Below are 23,031 nucleotides of genomic sequence, written 5' to 3' on the forward strand. Positions count from 1 at the left end.
GGAGCGCCTCCAGCACGGCTCCACCGTACCGGCCATCCGGAAAAATACACACAACTCTTATTTTTGCCATGATTGCAGCGACAGGAAGTGGTGCAGAGGAAATAAACATCTGGAAACATTTTCCAAACCTCCCAGATGTGCTTGTCTGACCAAAGTAAACCCAACTTAATCAATTAATTAATTAAGGAGGAAGTATTAGGAATAAAGTCTGTGGCTGGTTTTATACGCTGTAAAGGCTCATTTCCTACATGAACTCCGTCACTACTGCCTGGCGGAGCGGCACCGTGCTGCTCAGCGTAGCAGCTTCCAGAGTACTGTCGGGGCTACATCAGCGCCAGATGTGAGGGTTCGATAGATTAGACGGCACATGTCTCCCGCCATAGGCTCCGCCCACATGCCCTAGCCTGACCCTAACCCTGGTTAGGGCTCCGCCCACATGCCCTAGCCTGACCCTAACCCTGGGTTAGGGCTCCGCCCACATGCCCTAGCCTGACCCTAACCCTGGGTTAGGGCTCCGCCCACATGCCCTAGCATGACCCTAACCCTGGTTAGGGCTCCGCCCACATGCCTAGCCTGACCCTAACCCTGGTTAGGGCTCCGCCCACATGCCCTAGCATGACCCTAACCCTGGGTTAGGGCTCCGCCCACATGCCCTAGCCTGACCCTAACCTTGGGTTAGGGCTCCGCCCACATGCCCTAACCTGTGCTCCGTTCCTGTGCTGTGAAGCTTGTCACATGTTCTGACGTGGGCCGCCTTCTTGTCCCTCCAGGCTGGAACGTGGGGGAACGCTCGGACCTACCCAGGAATCTACGCCTCATGGGCCGCGCTGCTGCTTCTGGTCCTCATCAGCCTGGCCCGGGCCCTTTACTGGGCCTGTATGAGAGTCAGCCAGCCCCTCCAGAACTTCACGTAGAGCCCTTCCCCAGCTTCCATCGGCGGCTCACTGGCTGCAGAGAGAAATTGCCAGCAAAGAAAACATGGAATATTTATTGAGTCAAACCCAGGACTGATGGCGCCCCCCATCTGCTGGTGTCCTCCAGTGGGTGCTGAGGGCTGTGACTGCTGTATCCATACATCCGTACTTCGGCATCGACGCTGCCTATAGCTTAATGTCCTCCTTATAATTGTGGCCAGTGTGGCATTTATCTTTTAATGTGTCCCCCCCCCCGTGCTGTTGATGACCATCTCATCTGGTTCGGTTCCTCCTGGGCTCATTTAGGATTCACATCCACGATGTGGAGAAGCAGTGAAGAGGCTCAGGGACGCCAACCAGTGGTTGCTGATGGTCACTGCTTGGGGCCGTCGGCCTCCTTCAGCCTCTGAGCAGAACCCAAATGTAGTGGAACCCGTCTGAGAATGGAGCTGAGCAGGACGTGAAGACAGGCGGCCACGTCTGAGAACCACCTGACTCCATGAAGGCGTCCCAGCCTCGGGGGGTCCCAGAGGCAGAGCTGCAGACAGCTCTTGTTCTGACTTCACACCTCCATTTTGTGAGGAGCCGGGATGGAATGTTTGGAGCCACGTGTGGATGTTTGTTCACAGCAGCAGAACACCGGCTCGGCCCGGTTCCCTCCGTAAACCGTTAGCATAGCTTCCCTTCTGCTACTCCACCCTCGTTCTTCTGTCTTTGATGTTCTCGGTGGTCCCAGACTCGTCCCGCTGACGCTCTTGTCTGTGTCTACAGTCCATCACTGCGATTGTGTTGAGGGCTGGTGTGAAGCTGCCTCCTCACCAAGGAGGGGAACCTCCAGCTGCAGGTGGAGGGCACAGCCAAGCCACAGAGACCCGCTGACCTTTGACCCCCACGCAGCAGACACCACACAGACGGCCTTTTGTGGGCAGTTCAGGACCTGTGGGACATCACAGTGTTGGCAGGTCCTGCTGTGAGATGAAAGTGTGACGCTGAGGAACCTCCGCCAGGCCCTCGCTCATCCTGACTGGGTCAGAGCGGGACGCTGAGGGCAGACGGGCCCACCTTGGAGCGCCACTGTGTGTCAGCGCTCGTGTCCGTGCACAGCAGTGCCCAGCTGCTGTGCACGGACACGAGCGCTGCGCAGCCACAAACCCACCAGCTGTCACCTTCAGGCAGCCCGTGGAACTGCAACACTACGGCTGTGAGCGCTCCCTGAGCTGGTTCTGACCCAGTCAGCCTCTGGAGGCCCTGGGGCTCGTTCTGCTCTGGTGGGAACCAAGTTCAGAACCAATCCAGCTTCTTTGCCTGACTCAAACTGGCCTTTTGAGTGCTTCATATGTCATTTATTTCCTGTCTTCATTTCTCTCCTTCAACTGTGAACCTGGTTTAACGACTTTTAAACTCCCTGCAGCAAACGTCTGTTTGTGTTTGGGCTGAAGACGCTGTGGTCACATGACTTGTTTCATAAGCGCTGTTGTTGCAGAGGAGTTTGACCCATGAAATCATGCTAATGCTAATAATCAATAATCTTGATGCTCTTCTCAGAGTTTGTTTACACATAATAAAGAAATGATGACCTGGAAAGGAGAGGATTTGGGCTATTTATTATTGTTGTTATTATTATTATTATTATCCATGTTCCTATTGGTCACCGGAGCCACTTGAAGTGGTCGTCGTTAGAACGGGACAGACATCGTCTTGATTCAGCTTTTTCCAGTGAAATGTTGGTTTTGTTGCACCATGAGTCGATACATTGTGGAAATGCTGATTAGCTTCTTTCTTTTTACTCGGCATCAAGCGGATCACTGCTGGGATCTGTGGGACGCGGATCTAGAACGGGCTGGGATCTGTGGGACGCGGATCTAGAACGGGCTGGGATCTGTGGGACGCGGATCTAGAACGGGCTGGGATCTGTGGGACGCGGATCTAGAACGGGCTGGGATCTGTGGGACGCGGATCTAGAACTGGTTGGGATCTGTGGGACGCGGATCTAGAACGGGCTGGGATCTGTGGGACGCGGATCTAGAACAGGCTTCAGTCCCACTTCTCCTGCTCTTGTAACTCTTGAAGCAGTTGCTGCTCAGCTGCTTTCAGCTAAATCTGCACGTTCACATCAGCCTTTTTATCAGAATTCAGATAGATGGAGAAAGACCAGTTAACCCCAACCCTAGTTAACCCTAACCTAGTTAACCCTAGCCCTAACTGTAGTTAACCCTAACCCTAAGACCAGTTAACCCTAAGACCAGTTAACCCAAACCCTAAGACCAGTTAACCCTAAGACCAGTTAACCCTAACCCTAAGACCAGTTAACCCTGACCCTAGTTAACCCTAAGACCAGTTAACCCTAACCCTAAGACCGGTTAACCCTGACCCTAGTTAACCCTAAGACCAGTTAACCCTAACCCTAAGACCAGTTAACCCAAACCCTAAGACCAGTTAACCCTGACCCTAGGTAACCCTAACTAGTGTCTCTGAGTTGAGAGGCCGTCCCTGAACCAGTTGGATGGTATCTTTGAGGTGACTCTTTGGATCTCTGTTCGTCAGAAGGTTTGGAGGAACCAGCCTCTGTCCTCTCAGCTGTGGCCCCAGCAGCCTCTACAGTTCCACCAGGATCTGGGTCCTAACCCTAACCAGCCTCTGTCCTCTCAGCTGTGGCCCCAGCAGCCTCTACAGTTCCACCAGGATCTGGGTCCTAACCCTAACCCTAACCAGCCTCTGTCCTCTCAGCTGTGGCCCCAGCAGCCTCTACAGTTCCACCAGGATCTGGGTCCTAACCCTAACCCTAACCAGCCTCTGTCCTCTCAGCTGTGGCCCCAGCAGCCTCTACAGTTACACCAGGATCTGGGTCCTAACCCTAACCCTAACCAGCCTCTGTCCTCTCAGCTGTGGCCCCAGCAGCCTCTACAGTTCCACCAGGATCTGGGTCCTAACCCTAACCCTAACCAGCCTCTGTCCTCTCAGCTGTGGCCCCAGCAGCCTCTACAGTTACACCAGGATCTGGGTCCTAACCCTAACCAGCCTCTGTCCTCTCAGCTGTGGCCCCAGCAGCCTCTACAGTTCCACCAGGATCTGGGTCCTAACCCTAACCCTAACCAGCCTCTGTCCTCTCAGCTGTGGCCCCAGCAGCCTCTACAGTTCCACCAGGATCTGGGTCCTAACCTAACCCTAACCAGCCTCTGTCCTCTCAGCTGTGGCCCCAGCAGCCTCTACAGTTCCACCAGGATCTGGGTCCTAACCCTAACCCTAACCAGCCTCTGTCCTCTCAGCTGTGGCCCCAGCAGCCTCTACAGTTACACCAGGATCTGGGTCCTAACCCTAACCCTAACCAGCCTCTGTCCTCTCAGCTGTGGCCCCAGCAGCCTCTACAGTTACACCAGGATCTGGGTCCTAACCCTAACCCTAACCAGCCTCTGTCCTCTCAGCTGTGGCCCCAGCAGCCTCTACAGTTCCACCAGGATCTGGGTCCTAACCCTACCCTAACCAGCCTCTGTCCTCTCAGCTGTGGCCCCAGCAGCCTCTACAGTTACACCAGGATCTGGTCCTAACCCTAACCCTAACCAGCCTCTGTCCTCTCAGCTGTGGCCCCAGCAGCCTCTACAGTTCCACCAGGATCTGGGTCCTAACCCTAACCCTAACCAGCCTCTGTCCTCTCAGCTGTGGCCCCAGCAGCCTCTACAGTTCCACCAGGATCTGGGTCCTAACCCTAACCCTAACCAGCCTCTGTCCTCTCAGCTCAGCTGTGGCCCCAGCAGCCTCTACAGTTCCACCAGGATCTGGGTCCTAACCCTAACCAGCCTCTGTCCTCTCAGCTGTGGCCCCAGCAGCCTCTACAGTTCCACCAGGATCTGGGTCCTAACCCTAACCAGCCTCTGTCCTCTCAGCTGTGGCCCCAGCAGCCTCTACAGTTCCACCAGGATCTGGGTCCTAACCCTAACCCTAACCAGCCTCTGTCCTCTCAGCTGTGGCCCCAGCAGCCTCTACAGTTCCACCAGGATCTGGGTCCTAACCCTAACCCTAACCAGCCTCTGTCCTCAGCTGTGGCCCCAGCAGCCTCTACAGTTACACCAGGATCTCCTTTGTGTCTGGAGCCCATAGATGGAGGGAGAAACCTTTCAGAAACCACAGCTCCCAGGAGGCCACAGCCAGAGGGCCACGCTCACCCCAGGTCTGCTGTCATCCAGCAGTCCAGATGTTTTCAGTCTCAGAGCGAAGGGTTGAAGCATGACGGCCGCGGCTCTTCTGGAAGGTTTCATCCACTTTGCTGCTTCGCCTGGCCTGAAGAGGTCCAAGGTCTTCATTAGCTCCTAGCACGTGTGCGATGGACGCTCCTATTATGTGAGAGGACGTGACTCCTTTCACCTCACTTTCATCTCGAGGTGATGAAGCTTCCCAGTCAGCAGACGTGCTCACCCCCCCCGGGCGGTGACGTGCTCACCCCCCGGGGGTGTGACGTGCTCACCCCCCGGGCGGTGACGTGCTCACCCCCCGGGCGGTGACGTGCTCACCCCCCGGGCGGTGACGTGCTCACCCCCCGGGCGGTGACGTGCTCTCACCCCCGGGCGGTGACGTGCTCACCCCCCGGGCGGTGACGTGCTCACCCCCCGGGGGCAGGAAAGACTCGGAGAAACGTTGAGGCTGCCACGGTGAACAGATGCTAACCCAGATGCTAACCCAGATGCTAACCCTACCCACCTGTGCATCCATCCCTCCATCCATCATCTATCCATCTTCCATCTGTCCATCATTTCACCATCCATCCATTTATCCATCCTGAACACACACACACACACACACACACCACACACCACACACACAACACACACACACACACATTGCAGGGTGCCTTACTAAAGCTTTGATCCCTCTCCTTCTTAACAGGATTTGAACCTTAAGTCCTGCAGCTTGACCCTTATCTTCTGCAACTCCATCATCCTGTTTATCATACACTGTCACTATTGTCCTGCTCACACACACACACACACACACACACACACACACACACACAGTCAAACCCTGTACCAGGTGATGTAAAACTGACAACCTGCTGTAGTTGGAAGTGTAACTGTTACAGTTACCAGTTACCACTGGAGATGAAGAGTGTGTGTGTGTGTGTCTGTGTATGTGTGTGTGTGTGTGTGTGTGTTGTGTGTGTGTGTGTGTGTGTGTGTGTGTGTGTGTGTGGTGAAGAGCAGAGGCGAGCATGTAGCTAAGCTCTAGATTAAGGCACTGGGGTCGTCAGCCCTAAAACAAACAGTCCTTTTAGCAGGGATCAAAACCAGACCCGACCCACCACCCTCGCCTCCTCCTCCTCCTCCTCCTCCTCACCCTCCTCATCCTCACCCTCCTCATCCTCCTCACCCTCCTCATCCTCACCATCCTCATCCTCCTCACCATCCTCATCCTCATCCTCTGTCCACAAACACAAAGTTATTTGGCGATGACACCTGATTAGGGTGTTACCTGCATTACCTGTGTGTGTGTGTGTGTTGTGTGTGTGTGTGTGTGTGTGTGTGTGTGTGTGTGTGTGTGTGTGTGTGAAGGACAGGACGTCCCTCTGGTGCAGGGTGTCCTGGCCCGGCTCAGAAACCATGACAACAACGAGGTAAGAGACAAATATTTGATCATTTATTTGCAAGAGTGAGTTCATAAACACAAACAAAGATGGCTGCTGAGGAGCGCTGAGCAGGAGCTGATGTGCTCCTCAGGTAGCTCCGCCCACCAGGTAAACCCCATGGTGGAAAACAACACAGCAAGGACCAATCAGGAGACTCATCCCTCCCTCCAGAAGGAACCAGACCCAAACGTTGCAGGGTCAGTGAGCTCCATCAGCAGGAAACTGGGAATTAGCCCAACTCAAGAAGTCGTTATCTCGTGTGACGATGACGAGGAGCTTTGGTCTCCCTGTCCAGTCCTTTGTCTCCCTGTCCAGTCCTTTGTCTCCCTGTCCAGTCCTTTGTCTTCCTGTCCAGTCCTTTGTCTCCCTGTCCAGTCCTTTGTCTCCCCTGTCCAGTCCTTTGTCTTCCTGTCCAGTCCTTTGGTCTCCCTGTCCAGTCCTTTGTCTTCCTGTCCAGTCCTTTGTCTCCCTGTCCAGTCCTTTGTCTTCCTGTCCAGTCCTTTGTCTCCCTGTCCATTCCTTTGTCTCCCTGTCCAGTCCTTTGTCTTCCTGTCCAGTCCCTTGTCTCCCTGTCCAGTCCTTTGTCTTCCTGTCCAGTCCTTTGTCTCCCTGTCCAGTCCTTTGTCTCCCCTGTCCCGTCCTTTGTCTTCCTGTCCAGTCCTTTGGTCTCCCTGTCCAGTCCTTTGTCTCTCTGTCCAGTCCTTTGTCTCCCTGTCCAGTCTTTGGTCTCCCTGTCCAGTCCTTTGTCTTCCTGTCCAGTCCTTTGGTCTCCCTGTCCAGTCCTTTGTCTCCCCTGTCCAGTCCTTTGTCTTCCTGTCCAGTCCTTTGTCTCCCTGTCCAGTCCTTTGTCTCCCCTGTCCAGTCCTTTGTCTCTCCCTGTCCAGTCCTTTGTCTCCCCTGTCCATCCTTTTTGGTCTCCCTGTCCAGTCCTTTGTCTTCCTGTCCAGTCCTTTGTCTCCCTGTCCAGTCCTTTGTCTCCCCTTCCAGTCCTTTGTCTCCCTGTCCATCCTTTGTCTCCCCTGTCCAGTCCTTTGTCTCCCTGTCCAGTCCTTTCACAGCCTGAGGATTTACTGCTCGCACAGATTTTAGTGTTGCACAAGAGGCTTGTGGCCAGGTTATAGCATGATAATAGCATGATAATAGCATGATAATAGCATGATAATAGCATGATTATAGCATTATAATAGCATGATAATAGCCTGATAATAGCATGATTATAATAGCATGATTATAGCATGATGATAGCATGATGATAGCATGATGATAGCATAATAGCATGATAATAGCATGATAATAGCATGGTTATAGCATAATAGCATTATAATAGCATGATAATAGCATGACAATAGCATGATATAGCTCCTTGTTGCCTGTTTCACCAAATGTTCACGTGCACAAATGTGTGCGTTGCTCCTTTTGTGTGACCCTGAGTGAGCCAACGTTCCCCTCAATTAGTGGCATGAATAATTGATAGCTGTCTGGGAGGGTATTTGTATTTACACTGGAATTAAAAGCCTCCGGTGTCAGCTGTCACATGAGAGGCGATAAGCGTGCGTGCGTACGTGCATGTGCGTCTTCTGTACATCATAAGCCTAATGGACCTAATCTGAGCCTCCTGTCTGCTGCCGTGCTAAAACTAAATCAGTTAATCCAAATAGAAACAAACCTGAACCAGCAGAGCGCTGAAACAGTCACCAGTGTGTGTGTGTGTGTGTGTGTGTGTGCGTAAGTGTGTGTGTGTGTGTGTGTGTGTGTGTGTGTGCGTAAGTGTGTGTGGTGTGTGTGCGTAAGTGTGTGTGTGTGTGCGTAAGTGTGTGTGTGTGTGTGTGTGCGTAAGTGTGTGTGTGTGTGTGTGTGTGCGTAAGTGTGTGTGTGTGTGTGTGGTGTGTGTGTGTGTGCATGCAATTTGTAAAACACACTTTCAATTCTCTCGAACGCCAAACTTGGACATTGAGGAAGTTTTCAGCAAAACAGTGATTTCTGTTTTCACAGTTAGTGAATGAAGTGACGTCATCTGAACAAGGAAAGGTGCCCCAGGTGCCCCAGATGCTCCAGATGCCCCAGATGCTCCAGATGCTCCAGATGCCCCAGATGCCCCAGGTGCTCCAGATGCTCCAGATGCCCCAGATGCCCCAGATGCTCCAGATGCTCCAGATGCTCCAGGTGCCCCAGATGCTCCAGATGCTCCAGATGCCCCGGATGCTCCGGATGCTCCAGATGCCCCAGATGCCCCAGATGCCCCAGATGCTCCAGATGCTCCAGGTGCCCCAGATGCTCCAGATGCTCCAGATGCTCCAGATGCCCCAGATGCCCCAGGTGCTCCAGATGCCCCAGATGCCCCAGATGCCCCAGATGCCCCAGATGCTCCAGATGCTCCAGATGCCCCGGATGCTCCGGATGCTCCAGATGCCCCAGATGCCCCAGATGCCCCAGATGCTCGTTTAGTCTGGTGCTTCAGCATCTTAAGCAGGTGAGACGGTTGTCTGGATGCAGCTTTATAGAAAACACACTTGGGCTGTGTCCTAACCCCCCCCCCCCCCCATACCCTACATAGGCTGTGTCCTAACCCCCCCCCCCATACCCTACATAGGCTGTGTCCTAACCCCCCCATACCCTACATAGGCTGTGTGCTAACCCCCCCATACCCTACATAGGCTGTGTGCTAACCCCACCCCATACCCTACATAGGTGTGTGCTAACCCCCCCTATACCCTACACAGGCTGTGTCCTAACCCCCCCTATACCCTACACAGGCTGTGTCCATAACCCCCCCATACCCTACATAGGCTGTGTCCATAACCCCCCCATACCCTACATAGGCTGTGTCCTAACCCCCCCATACCCTACACAGGCTGTGTCCATAACCCCCCCATACCCTACATAGGCTGTGTCCATAACCCCCCCATACCCTACATAGGCTGTGTCCATAACCCCCCCATACCCTACATAGGCTGTGTGCTAACCCCCCCCCCCATACCCTACATAGGCTGTGTGCTAACCCCCCCATACCCTACATAGGCTGTGTGCTAACCCCACCCCATACCCTACATAGGTTGTGTGCTAACCCCCCCTATACCCTACACAGGCTGTGTCCTAACCCCCCCTATACCCTACACAGGCTGTGTCCTAACCCCCCCTATACCCTACATAGGTGTGTGCTAACCCCCCCTATACCCTACACAGGCTGTGTCCTAACCCCCCCTATACCCTACACAGGCTGTGTGCTAACCCCCCCATACCCTACATAGGCTGTGTGCTAACCCCACCCCATACCCTACATAGGTTGTGTGCTAACCCCCCCTATACCCTACACAGGCTGTGTCCTAACCCCCCCTATACCCTACACAGGCTGTGTCCTAACCCCCCCCTATACCCTACATAGGTTGTGTGCTAACCCCCCCTATACCCTACACAGGCTGTGTCCTAACCCCCCCTATACCCTACACAGGCTGTGTGCTAACCCCCCCATACCCTACATAGGCTGTGTGCTAACCCCACCCCATACCCTACATAGGTTGTGTGCTAACCCCCCCTATACCCTACACAGCTGTGTCCTAACCCCCCCTATACCCTACACAGGCTGTGTCCTAACCCCCCCTATACCCTACACAGGCTGTGTCCTAACCCCCCCTATACCCTACACAGGCTGTGTCCTAACCCCCCTATACCCTACACAGGCTGTGTCCTAACCCCCCCCTATACCCTACATAGGTTGTGTGCTAACCCCCCCTATACCCTACACAGGCTGTGTCCTAACCCCCCCTATACCCTACAAGGCTGTGTCCTAACCCCCCCCTATACCCTACATAGTGCACTCAATAGTGTGGACGCCATTTTGAAATAGTGTCCGAATTGTTAGTGAGCATCGCTGGACCCTATGTAGTGCACTCAATGTATCCCACAATGCACTGCGAAAAGTAGTGTACAAGTGAGCACCCTAACTCGGTAATGTCTCCCATCAGCCTTTACGGTATCACGTAAAGGCTGATGGGAGACATTTTTAACGTAATTTCTACTGTGCGGTTTGATATATGAAATTTTTGGAAATAAGAATATTTTTTCAGTAGGGGTCCAATATGATCATCTTAAAATATTACAACATAAATGTGTAAAAAAAACAAAACAATCTTCACTGATCCCCCCCCCCCCCCACTTTAATTGTTCTTCAGAATCATCTGATCCTCACCAGGCGACAGAATCTCAGTAAAACAATATTTACAAAGATGAAAAGTAGCTCTGGATCCATTTTTTGATGAAAAATTGCTTTATTAAATGTTTTCACTACAGCGGAATATGACTAGAGAATGTTCCATCACGTCTTGGCTTGAAAATGTCAAGGAACACTAATTATTTTAGGTAATAAGTAATTATTATTGTATTATTATTGACATTAATGTTTCATTTTATTATATAAAGTTAATTATAGGGTAAAATATCGCATTTTCATAAAATGACCACTGAATGTGTTTCTGATGGGTTAAAATAATTAATGGACCTGGCCACTTTTAATTATTATAATTATAATTATTATTATGCGACACCATGACGCCACTTTACGAGTCATGGTGCACGACGGAGTTCACTCAGTCCACGTCCCCCATGTAGTGAGGAGGGAACAGGGAACGAGGGTGTGGTTCCATCATCACCATCATCATCATCACCATCATCACCATCATCATCACCATCATCACCATCATCATCACCATCATCATCACCATCATCACCATCACCACCATCATCATTATCATCACCATCATCATCACCATCACCACCATCACCACCATCATCATCATCCATCATCACCATCACCACCATCACCATCACCACCATCACCATCATCACCACACCATCACCATCATCACCATCACCACCATCATCATTATCATCACCATCATCACCACCACCATCACCACCATCATCACCATCATCATCACATCATCATCACCATCATCATCACCATCATCACCACCACCATCACCATCATCATCACACCATCACCACCATCATCATTATCATCACCATCATCATCACCATCATCACCACCACCCCCCACCCACCATCATCACCATCATCATCACCACCATCATCACCATCACCACCGTCACCATCATCACCATCACCACCATCACCACCACCATCACCACCACCAGCAGCACCAGCACCACCATCAGCACCAGCAGCACCAGCACCACCGGCACCATCAGCACCAGCACCACCAGCACCACCACCACCAGCACCACCATCAGCAGCAGCACCAGCACCACCAGCACCACCAGCAGCAGCACCACCATCACAGCAGCACCAGCATCAGGAGCAGCAGCACCAGCACCAGCACCACCAGCAGCAGCACCAGCAGCACCAGCAGCAGGAGCAGCACACCAGCACCACCACACCAAGAACACCAGCAGCAGCACCAGCAGCACCAGCAGGCACCAGCAGCAGGAGCAGCAGCACCAGCACCAGCACCACCAGCAGCAGCACCACCAGCACGCAGCACCAGCAGAGGGCAGCAGCACCAGCACCACCACCACCAGCACCACCAGCAGCACCACCAGCAGCAGGCACACCAGCATCAGCACCACCAGCACCAGCACACCACAGCAGGAGGCAGCAGCACCAGCACCACCAGCACCACCACCACCAGCACCAGCACCACCAGCAGCAGCAGCATCAACACCAGCAGCAGGAGCAGCACCAGCAGCAGCACCAGCAGACCACCAGCAGCACCACCACCAGCACCACCAGCAGACCATCACCACCACCAGCACCATCACACCATCAGCACCAGCACCACCACAGCACCAGCAGCAGCACCAGCAGCACCACACCACCAGAAGCACCAGCAGCGCACCAGCAGGAGTAGCATCACCAGCAGCAGCACCACCAGCAGCACCAGCACCACCAGGCACCAGCCATCACCAGCAGGATTATCATCAGCACCATCATCATCACCACCATCATTATCATCACCATCACCACCATCATCACATCATCATCACCACCATCATCATCCACACATCATCATCACCACACACCATCATCATCACCATCATCATCACCATCATCACCATCACCACCACCATCACCATCAGCACCATCATCATTATCATCACCATCATCAGCACCAGCATCACCATCAGCATCACCAGCAGCAGCACCAACCCAGCAACCCCAGCAGCACCAGACCATCACACCAGCACAGCACCAGCAGCAGAGCACAGCAGCACCAGCACCACCAGCACCACCAGCCACAATCACCACCAGCACCACCAGCAGAAGCACCAGCATCACCATCATCACCAGCATCAGCACCACCAGCATCCCACACCAGCACCACCAGCAGCACCATGCAACCACCACAAGCAACCATGCACCCAACAGCAGCACCATCACCACCACCATCAGCACCACCATCATCAGACCATCAGCCATCACCACCATCATCACCATCATCAGCCCTCATAGGATATCAGCACCATCACCATCACCACCATCATCACCATCACCACCACAGCAGCAGCATAACATCATTATTATCATCACACACCATCACCACCATCACCACCATCATCACCACCATCATCACCATCACCACCATCAGCACCACCACCATCACCACACCACCAGCACCACCAGCAGCAGCAGCACCAGCACCACCAGCACCACCAGCAGGCAGCACCACCAGCACCAGCAGCACCAGCAGCAGGAGCAGCAGCACCAGCACCAGCACCACCAGCAGCAGCACCAGCAGCACCAGAGCAGGAGCAGCAGCACCAGCACCACAACCACAGAACCACCAGCAGCAGCACCAGCAGCACCAGCAGCACCAGCAGCAGGAGCAGCAGCACCAGCACCAGCACCACCAGCAGCAGCACCAACCAGCACCAGCAGCACCACAGCAGGAGCATCGCACATCACCACCACCACCAGCACCACCGCAGCACCACCAGCACAGCAGCAGCACAACCAGCATCAGCACCACAGCCCAGCATCACCAGCAGCAGGAGCATCAGCACCAGCACCACCAGCACCACCACCACCAGCACCAGCACCACCAGCATCAGCAGCAGCAACACCAGCAGCAGGAGCAGCACCAGCAGCAGCACCAGCAGCACCACCAGCAGCACCACCACCATCACCAGCAAATCACAGCACCACCACAGCACCATCACCACCAGCAGCACCAGCACCACCACAGCACGCAGCAGCACCAGCAGCACCAGCACCACCAGCAGCACCAGCATCAGCACCAGCAGATTAGGAGCAGCACCAGCATCAGCACCACCAGCAGCACCAGCACCACCATCGGCACCATCATCAGCACCATCAGGAGAGTCAGCACCATCAATCAGCACCACCAGCATTATCAGCACCATCACCACCATCATCACCAGCATCATCACCACCATCATCATCATCACCATCATCATCACCATCACCACCATCATCATCACCATCATCATCACCATCATCACCATCACCACCACAGCCATCAGCGCACCATCATCATTATCATCACCATCATCATCACCATCATCACCATCAGATCACCAGCATCAGCACCACCACACAGCAACACTCAGCGCACCATCACCACCACCAGAACCATCACCAGCAGCAGCACCAGCAGCACCAAGCTACCACCAGCACCACAGCCACCACACCCACCAGCACCATCAGGCAGCAGCACCAGCAGCAACCAGAATCACCAGCATCAGAACCACCAGCAGCACCACCAACAGCACCACAAGCAGCACCAGCACCACCACAGCACCAGCACCACCAGCAGCACCAGCACCACCCACATCATCACCACCAGCAGATCACCATCATCACCATCACCACCATCAGCACCATCAGCAGCACCATCATTATTATCAGCACCATCATCATCACACCAGATCATCACCATCACCACCATCAGCATCAGCACCATCATTAGGATCATCACCACCACCACCATCACCACCAGCAGCACCACCATCAGCACCATCACCACCATCATCACCACCACCATCACCACCACCATCACCATCATCATCACCATCACCACCATCATCACCATCATTATTATCATCACCATCATCATCACCACCATCAACCACATCATCACCACCATCATCACCATCACCACCATCATCACCACCACCATCACCACCATCATCACCATCATCACCATCACCATCATCGGTACCAGGACCAGCACCCTGAGCAACAGCTTCTTCCCCAGAACTGGACACTTTTGGACGCCATCACACCACTTGATACTCCCCAGATCACAGTCGGATTCTTCTGTCCACACACACACACACCCTCACACTCGTGTCCATGAAATCCCACAAACAGAATCATCTCAAGTTCCTTTAGTGCTTCTACATGTTTGATGACAATAAACTCAAAGCAAATTTCATCTAATCTAATAAAATAAAATTAAACCGCTTCTTTGTTGATCATCAACATCAAAACATCAAAACACGAATTAAAAATGTTTCCTGATGACTTTTCTATTGTTTTATTTGATTGACTTGTTAACCTGCATTGTTGTGAGAGATCCGCTTAAGATGCTTTAGTTCTGGTTGTTTAGGGTTCAAAGGGAGTGTGTGTGTGTGTGTGTGTGTGTGGGGGGGGGGGGGGGGGTGGGTGTGTGTGTGTGGGGGGGGGGGTGTGGGTGGGTGGGTGTGTGTGTGTAGGTGGGTGGGTTTCTGTGTGTGTGTGTGTGTGTGTGTGTGTGTGTGTTGGGGTGTAAAGTGAGGAGCATCCGTCCTTCAGTCCGCTCAGACCTGAATGCTGACGGTTGCTGGTCGCTAACGAAGCGTCTCCGTCTCCACCTTTCAAGGTAACTCAGACGAAACCTTTTAATTCCACGTTCATGTCTGGAGGGGAGGAAATAAGGAGATTAGCTCGTTGTGTTTCTGGGGACGAGGACAGACATCAGTGGTCATTTCCCTGTTTCACTGCTCCTGTTCCTGTCTGAAGACACTTGGACCTGGTCCTGTAACCCTGTGCTGTCAGTCCTGAACCAGCACATGGTCCACATTTGTGTGTGTTTCTGTCCTGACAGCATGAGGGGGGGTCAGAGGGGACATGGCTCAGCTGGGAAAAGGCTCACAGGAAGTTCCGTTTACTGTCACACTGTCTGTGGGTGGACATCACAGTGTCTGTGGCTGTATGGTCACAGTGTCTGTGGGTGGACATCACAGTGTCTGTGGGTGGATGGTCACAGTGTCTGTGGGTGGACATCACAGTGTCTGTGGGTGGACGTCACAGTGTCTGTGGGTGGACATCACAGTGTCTGTGGGTGGACGGTCACAGTGTCTGGGTGGACATCACAGTGTCTGTGGGTGGACGTCACAGTGTCTGTGGCTGTATGGTCACAGTGTCTGTGGGTGGACATCACAGTGTCTGTGGGTGGACGTCACAGTGTCTGTGGCTGTATGGTCACAGTGTCTGTGGGTGGACATCACAGGGTCTGTGGGTGGACGGTCACAGTGTCTGTGGGTGGACGTCACAGTGTCTGTGGCTGTATGTCACAGTGTCTGTGGGTGGACATCACAGTGTCTGTGGTGGACATCACAGTGTCTGTGGGTGGTGGTCACAGTGTCCTGTGGGTGGACATCACAGTGTCTGTGGGTGGATGGTCACAGTGTCTGTGGGAGGACATCACAGTGTCTGTGGGTGGACATCACAGTGTCTGTGTCTGTGGGTGGACGGTCAAAGTGTCTGTGGGTGGACGTCACAGTGTCTGTGGCTGTATGGTCACAGTGTCTGTGGGTGGACATCACAGTGTCTGTGGGTGGACGGTCACAGTGTCTGTGGGTGGACGTCACAGTGTCTGTGGGTGGACATCACAGTGTCTGTGGGTGGACGGTCACAGTGTCTGTGGGTGGACATCACAGTGTCTGTGGCTGGACGGTCACAGTGTCTGTGGGTGGACGCCACAGTGTCTGTGGGTGGACATCACAGTGTCTGTGGGTGGATGGTCACAGTGTCTGTGGGTGGACATCACAGTGTCTGTGGGTGGACGTCACAGTGTCTGTGGGTGGACGTCACAGTGTCTGTGGGTGGATGGTCACAGTGTCTGTGGGTGGACATCACAGTGTCTGTGGGTGGACGGTCACAGTGTCTGTGGGTGGACGCCACAGTGTCTGTGGGTGGACATCACAGTGTCTGTGGGTGGACATCACAGGGTCTGTGGGTGGACATCACAGTGTCTGTGGGTGGACGGTCACAGTGTCTGTGGGTGGACATCACAGTGTCTGTGGGTGGACGGTCACAGTGTCTGTGGGTGGAATCACAGTGTCTGTGGGTGGACGGTCACAGTGTCTGTGGGTGGACGGTCACAGTGTCTGTGGGTGGACGTCACAGTGTCTGTGGGTGGACATCACAGTGTCTGTGGGTGGACGGTCACAGTGTCTGTGGGTGGACATCACAGTGTCTGTGGGTGGACGGTCACAGTGTCTGTGGGTGGACATCACAGTGTCTGTGGGTGGACGTCACAGTGTCTGTGGGTGGACATCACAGTGTCTGTGGGTGGACGGTCACAGTGTCTGTGGGTGGACGGTCACAGTGTCTGGGTGGACATCACAGTGTCTGTGGGTGGACATCACAGTGTCTGTGGGTGGATGGTCACAGTGTGTGTGGGTGGACATCACAGTGTCTGTGGGTGGACATCACAGTGTCTGTGGGTGGACGGTCACAGTGTCTGTGGGTTGACGGTCACAGTGTCTGTGGGTGGACGTCACAGTGTCTGTGGGTGGACGGTCACAGTGTCTGTGGGTGGACATCACAGTGTCTGTGGGTGGACATCACAGTGTCTGTGGGTGGACATCACAGTGTCTGTGGGTTGGACGGTCACAGTGTCTGTGGGTGGACGTCACAGTGTCTGTGGGTGGACGGTCACAGTGTCTGTGGCGTGGACGTCACAGTGTCTGTGGGTGGACGTCACAGTGTCTGTGGGTGGACATCACAGTGTCTGTGGGTGGACGGTCACAGTGTCTGTGGGTGGACATCACAGGTTTCCTGGAGGGTGAAGATGAAGAAGCTGCCATCATCTGAGTCCTGGAGGACGAATCTTCCTCTGAAGACACGTTTCTTCTTTACTGTCCCAGGAAAACCCCACTGTGCTGTCATTGAGTGTGTGTGTGTGTTCATTTGTGTGTTCATGTGTTAATGTGTGTGTTCATGTGTGTGTTCATTTGTTCATGTGTGTGTTCATGTGTGTGTTCATTTGTTCATGTGTGTGTGAGTGTGTGTGTTCATGTGTGTGTTTCGTGTGTGTTCATGTGTGTGTTCATGTGTGTTTGTGTGTGTTTATGTGTGTTCATGTGTGTGTGTTTGTGTGTGTGTTTGTGTGTGTGTTCATGTGTGTGTTCGTGTGTTCATGTGTGTGTTCATGTGTGTGTGAGTGAGTGTGTGTGTTTATGTGTGTGTTTATGTGTGTGTTCATGTGTGTGTTTGTGTGTTCGGTGTGTGTTCATGTGTGTATGAGTGAGTGTGTGTGTGTGTTTATGTGTGTGTTCATATGTTCATGTGTGTGTGAGTATGTGTGTTCATGTGTGTGTTTCGTGTGTGTTCATGTGTGTTTGTGTGTGTTCATGTGTGTTTTGTGTGTTTATGTGTGTTCATGTGTGTGTGAGTGAGTGTTTGTGTGTGTGTTCATGTGAGTGTTCATGTGTGTGTTCGTGTGTTCATGTGTGTGTGAGTGAGTGTGTGTGTTTATGTGTGTGTTTATGTGTGTGTTCATGTGTGTGTTCATGTGTGTGTTTGTGTGTTCATGTGTGTGTGTTCATGTGTGTATGAGTGAGTGTGTGTGTGTGTGTTTATGCGTGTTTATGTGTGTGTTCATGTGTGGTGTTTTGGTGTGTGTTCGTGTGTTCATGTGTTGTTCATGTGTTTGTGTGGTGTTCATGTTTGTGTTTTGGTGTGTGTGTGTGTGTTCGTGTGTTCATGTGTGTGTTCATGTGTGTTTGTGTGTGTTTATGTGTGTGTTCATGTGTGTGTTCATGTGTGTTTGTGTGTGTTTATTGTGTGTGTTCATGTGTGTGTTTGTGTGTGTGTTCGTGTGTTCATGTGTGTGTGTTCATGTGTGTTTGTGTGTGTTCATGTGTGTGTTTGTGTGTGTGTTCGTGTGTTCATGTGTGTGTTCATGTGTGTTTGTGTGTGTTTATGTGTGTGTTCATGTGTGTTTCAGATGCAGTGCAGCTGCAGCTCTTCAGCTGGAGAATCTTCATCCTCTTATTGGAGCAGGAGTAAGAGGGTTGATATTTCAATTAAAATTAATATTAAGAGAATTCACATTATTATTATTATTATTATTATTATTATTATTATTATTATTATTATTATTATTATTATTATTATTATTATTATTATTATTATTATTATTATTATTATTAAACAAACACACTGCAGATACTAAGTGAAGAACTTCCTCTGGACCTCCTGCCTTTAGCTGTCTGCCCCCCCTCTAACCCTCCTGTTTCTGGTTAGGGTTAGAGTTAGAGGGTTAGAGTTAGAGGGTTAGGGTTAGAGGGTTAGAGTTAGGGTTAGAGTTAGAGGGTTAGAGTTAGGGTTAGAGTTAGAGGGTTAGAGTTAGAGGGTTAGAGTTAGAGGGTTCGGGTTAGAGGGTTCGAGTTAGAGGGTTAGAGTTAGAGGGTTCGAGTTAGAGGGTTCGAGTTAGAGGGTTAGAGTTAGAGGGTTAGAGTTCGAGGGTTAGGGTTAGAGGGTTAGGGTTCGAGGGTTAGGGTTAGGGTTAGGGTTAGAGGGTTAGAGTTAGAGGGTTAGGGTTAGAGGGTTAGGGTTAGAGGGTTAGGGTGGGTTAGAGTTAGAGGGTTAGAGTTAGAGGGTTAGGGTTAGAGGGTTAGGGTTGGGTTAGAGTTAGAGGGTTAGAGTTAGAGGGTTAGAGTTAGAGGGTTAGAGTTAGAGGGTTAGGTTAGAGGGTTAGGGTTGGGTTAGAGTTAGCGGGTTTAGAGTTAGAGGTTAGGGTTCGAGGGTTAGGGTTAGAGGGTAGGGTTAGAGGGTTAGGGTTGGGTTAGGGTTAGAGGGTTAGAGTTAGAGGGTTAGGGTTAGAGGGTTAGGGTTAGAGGGTTAGGGTTAGAGGGTTAGGGTTGGGTTAGAGTTAGAGGGTTAGGGTTAGCGGGTTAGGGTTGGGTTCGGGTTCGCGGGTTAGGGTTGGGTTAGGGTTCGCGGGTTAGGGTTCGCGGGTTCGGGTTGGGTTCGCGTTCGCGGGTTCGAGTTAGAGGGTTAGGGTTGGGTTCGGGTTCGCGGGTTAGGGTTAGAGGGTTAGGGTTAGAGGGTTCGGGTTAGCGGGTTAGGGTTGGGTTAGAGGGTTCGGGTTGGGTTAGAGTTCGCGGGTTAGAGTTAGAGGTTAGGGTTAGAGGGTTAGGGTTCGAGGGTAGAGTTAGAGGGTTCGGGTTAGAGGGTTAGGGTTAGAGGTTCGGGTTGGGTTAGCGTTAGAGGGTTAGGGTTAGAGGGTTAGGGTTGGGTTAGGGTTAGAGGTTAGGGTTAGAGGGTTCGGGTTAGAGGGTTAGGGTTGGGTTAGAGTTAGAGGGTTAGGGTTAGAGGGTTAGGGTTGGGTTAGGTTTAGGGGTTAGGGTTAGAGGGTTAGAGTTAGAGGGTTAGGGTTAGGTTACGGTTAGAGGGTTAGGGGGTTAGGGTTAGAGGGTTAGGGGGTTAGGGGGTTAAGCATCGGTGGTCTCAGCATCATCTTCTGGAGCTTCTTCCAGCTGCTCCCTGCTGTCACTCCAGAACACAATTTCCTCTGCAAACATCACCATCGCCATAGCAACAACACATCTGTCCCACAGTTCTCACACCTGCCCTGGACCACTCCAACACACCTTTGACACACTTCCTCAGAGAGGACCCACTTCCTGTCATGTGATTTCTACAGGAACGATTGCGTCTGTCCTCTTGAAACCACCATGCTGCTCACAGATGTTCACGTCTGTCCTCGTAAAACCACCGCGCTGCTCACAGATGTTCACGTTGTCCTCGTGAAACCACGTGCTGTGCACAGATGTTCACGTCTGTCCTCTTGAAACCACGTGCTGCTCACAGATGTTCACGTCTGTCCTCGTGAAACCACGTGCTGCTCACAGATGTTCACGTCTGTCCTCGTGAAACCACGTGCTGCTCACAGATGTTCACGTCTGTCCTCGTGAAACCACGTGCTGCTCACAGATGTTCACGTCTGTCTCGTGAAACCACGTGCTGCTCACAGATGTTCACGTCTGTCCTCGTGAAACCACGTGCTGCTCACAGATGTTCACGTCTGTCCTCGTGAAACCAAGTGCTGCTCACAGTGTTCACGTCTGTCCTCGTGAAACCATCGTGCTGCTTACAGATGTTCACGTCTGTCCTCGTGAAACCACGCGCTGCTCACAGATGTTCACGTCTGTCCTCGTGAAACCACGTGCTGCTCACAGATGTTCACGTCTGTCCTCGTGAAACCACGTGCTGCTCACAGATGTTCACGTCTGTCCTCGTGAAACCACGTGCTGCTCACAGATGTTCACGTCTGTCCTCGTGAAACCACGTGCTGCTCACAGATGTTCACGTCTGTCCTCGTGAAACCATCGTGCTGCTTACAGATGTTCACGTCTGTCCTCTTGAAACCACCTCGCTGCTCACAGATGTTCACGTCTGTCCTCGTGAAACCACGTGCTGCTCACAGATGTTCACGTCTGTCCTCGTTTCTTCTCCTTCCTGGAGCGTGGGCTCAGGAACTGAGGAACTCTTGTTGCTCCAGCTTCACACCTCTGATATTCTTGAAGATCAGCACCAGGAAACTTCCATCTCTTGATCACGTGAACCTGCTGCCTCCATCTCTCCTTCTAACCTGGACCGATGCTTCTGTCCCTCCTTGCTGTCCATCCTCACATCCAGGCTCTCATAGACCCTCTTCTGTCCTCTCAGTTCCCATCAAGTCTCTTTCCCTGATGGAACCCCAGAACCTCCTCATTCCTCCACCAAGGTCCTGAGGGCCTGATCTGGAGCTATCGAGTCTTTGGAAGCATCTCCTGACCACCCAGAACTTGCCTCCACTCCTGAACACCAGGCTGCACTTCTCCTTTTTCCACCTCTCCATCCTCTGCTCTCCTCATCGTGAACATGTCTGTTAGAACCAGCACCAGTCAGCTTCCTCCCCTCTCCCTCCCCCTCTCACACACACTCTCTCTCTCTCTCTCTCGCACACACACACACACACACACACACACACACACACACACTTAAATCTACCTTTTGTCCACAGCAGTGCTGTGTCCTGATTGGGCCTACAAGCCGGCCTGGACTCCTGGCTCCAAACAGGTCCAACTGTGGCACTTCCTTCTGGAGCTGCTGGGACGGGGTGAGGGTGGGGCTATCAGCTGGGGGGGGGAATGGGGGAATTTGTGATCCATGACCCAGAGAAGCTGGCCAGGCTGTGGGGGGAGAGGAAGGGGAAACCACACATGAACTATGACAAACTCAGCCGTGCACTAAGGTGATGTAGAACACACACACACACACACACACACACACACACACATCCACACCCACACCTACACACACTTACACCCACACACACACACTCACTCACTCACTCACTCACTCACTCACGCACTCACGCACGCACGCACGCACTCACGCACGCACGCACGCACGCACGCACTCACGCACTCACTCACTCACAAACACCCACACACACACACACACCACACACACACACACTCACACACACACACCACACACACTTACACCCACACACACACACTCACACACTCACTCACTCACTCACTCACTCACTCACTCACTCACTCACTCACTCACTCACTCACAAACACCCACACACACTTACACCCACACACACACACACACTCACTCACTCACTCACTCACACTCACTCACTCACTCACACACACACTCACACACACACACGATAACTCGTTGCTGTACCTGCAGGTATTACTACAACAAACACATCCTTCACAAGACAAAAGGAAAACGATTCACATACAAGTTCAACTTGAGCAAACTGGTCCTGGTCAAGCCCCCAGCGGCCCCCCCCCGGCCTCCAGCTCAAGCCCCCAGCGCCCCCCCCCGGCCTCCAGCTCAAGCCCCCAGCGCCCCCCCCCGGCCTCCAGCTCAAGCACCCAACGGCCCCCCCCCGGCCTCCAGCTCAAGCACCCAGCGGCCCCCCCCGGCCTCCAGGTCAACCCCCCCGTCTTTCTAGCTAACCCTAACCCTAAAGGACTCCGGAGGCTGCATGCTGCCGTCCCCAGAGTTAAAGTGGGAATGTTCCAGGCATTCCCAGTGCTGCAGCGGAGTCCTTTAGGAAGAATTTTATTCCAAAATATTTGAGTCTAATTAAGACTGGGAGCAAATTGCATATTTCACATGTAAATATTAAATATTCACATTCTCTCAAAAGTGAGCAAGTTACAATGTTTGGAATAAAATTCTTGAGGATGTATTTTTGGATTCTGATATTTTCAAGAGTCAAAAACATATTTGGGCTCATTT

At 52.5% G+C, this 23,031-nt stretch overlaps 1 protein-coding gene and 1 long non-coding RNA gene across 4 annotated transcripts in view; both read left to right on the plus strand.

Annotated features, from left to right (window-relative positions):
* The window catches only part of pip4p1a (phosphatidylinositol-4,5-bisphosphate 4-phosphatase 1a), an 11,318-nt gene extending 8,820 nt beyond the window's left edge, over positions 1-2,498 (plus strand). For both annotated transcript variants that reach the window (XM_057057096.1, XM_057057095.1), the window contains exon 7: positions 771-2,498. In XM_057057096.1, the coding sequence (XP_056913076.1) occupies positions 771-914 (144 nt within the window). In that variant the 3' untranslated portion in view covers positions 915-2,498. The remainder of the gene's footprint in view (positions 1-770) is intronic.
* Positions 2,499-6,063: 3,565 nt separating this feature from the next.
* On the plus strand, positions 6,064-22,610 carry LOC130538823 (uncharacterized). 2 transcript variants are annotated; one of them, XR_008953984.1, is made up of 6 exons: positions 6,064-6,516; positions 6,620-6,725; positions 8,521-8,998; positions 18,719-18,776; positions 21,785-22,012; positions 22,471-22,610. It is a non-coding gene; the product is annotated as an uncharacterized LOC130538823 (long non-coding RNA). The 2 variants fall into 2 exon arrangements; XR_008953985.1 differs by lacking the exons at positions 6,064-6,516; positions 6,620-6,725; positions 8,521-8,998 and having other exon boundaries at positions 21,782-22,012.
* The last annotated feature ends 421 nt before the right edge of the window (positions 22,611-23,031 follow it).

The sequence above is a fragment of the Takifugu flavidus genome, chromosome 15 (assembly GCF_003711565.1).
Source record: "Takifugu flavidus isolate HTHZ2018 chromosome 15, ASM371156v2, whole genome shotgun sequence".
Classification (NCBI taxonomy): domain Eukaryota; kingdom Metazoa; phylum Chordata; class Actinopteri; order Tetraodontiformes; family Tetraodontidae; genus Takifugu; species Takifugu flavidus.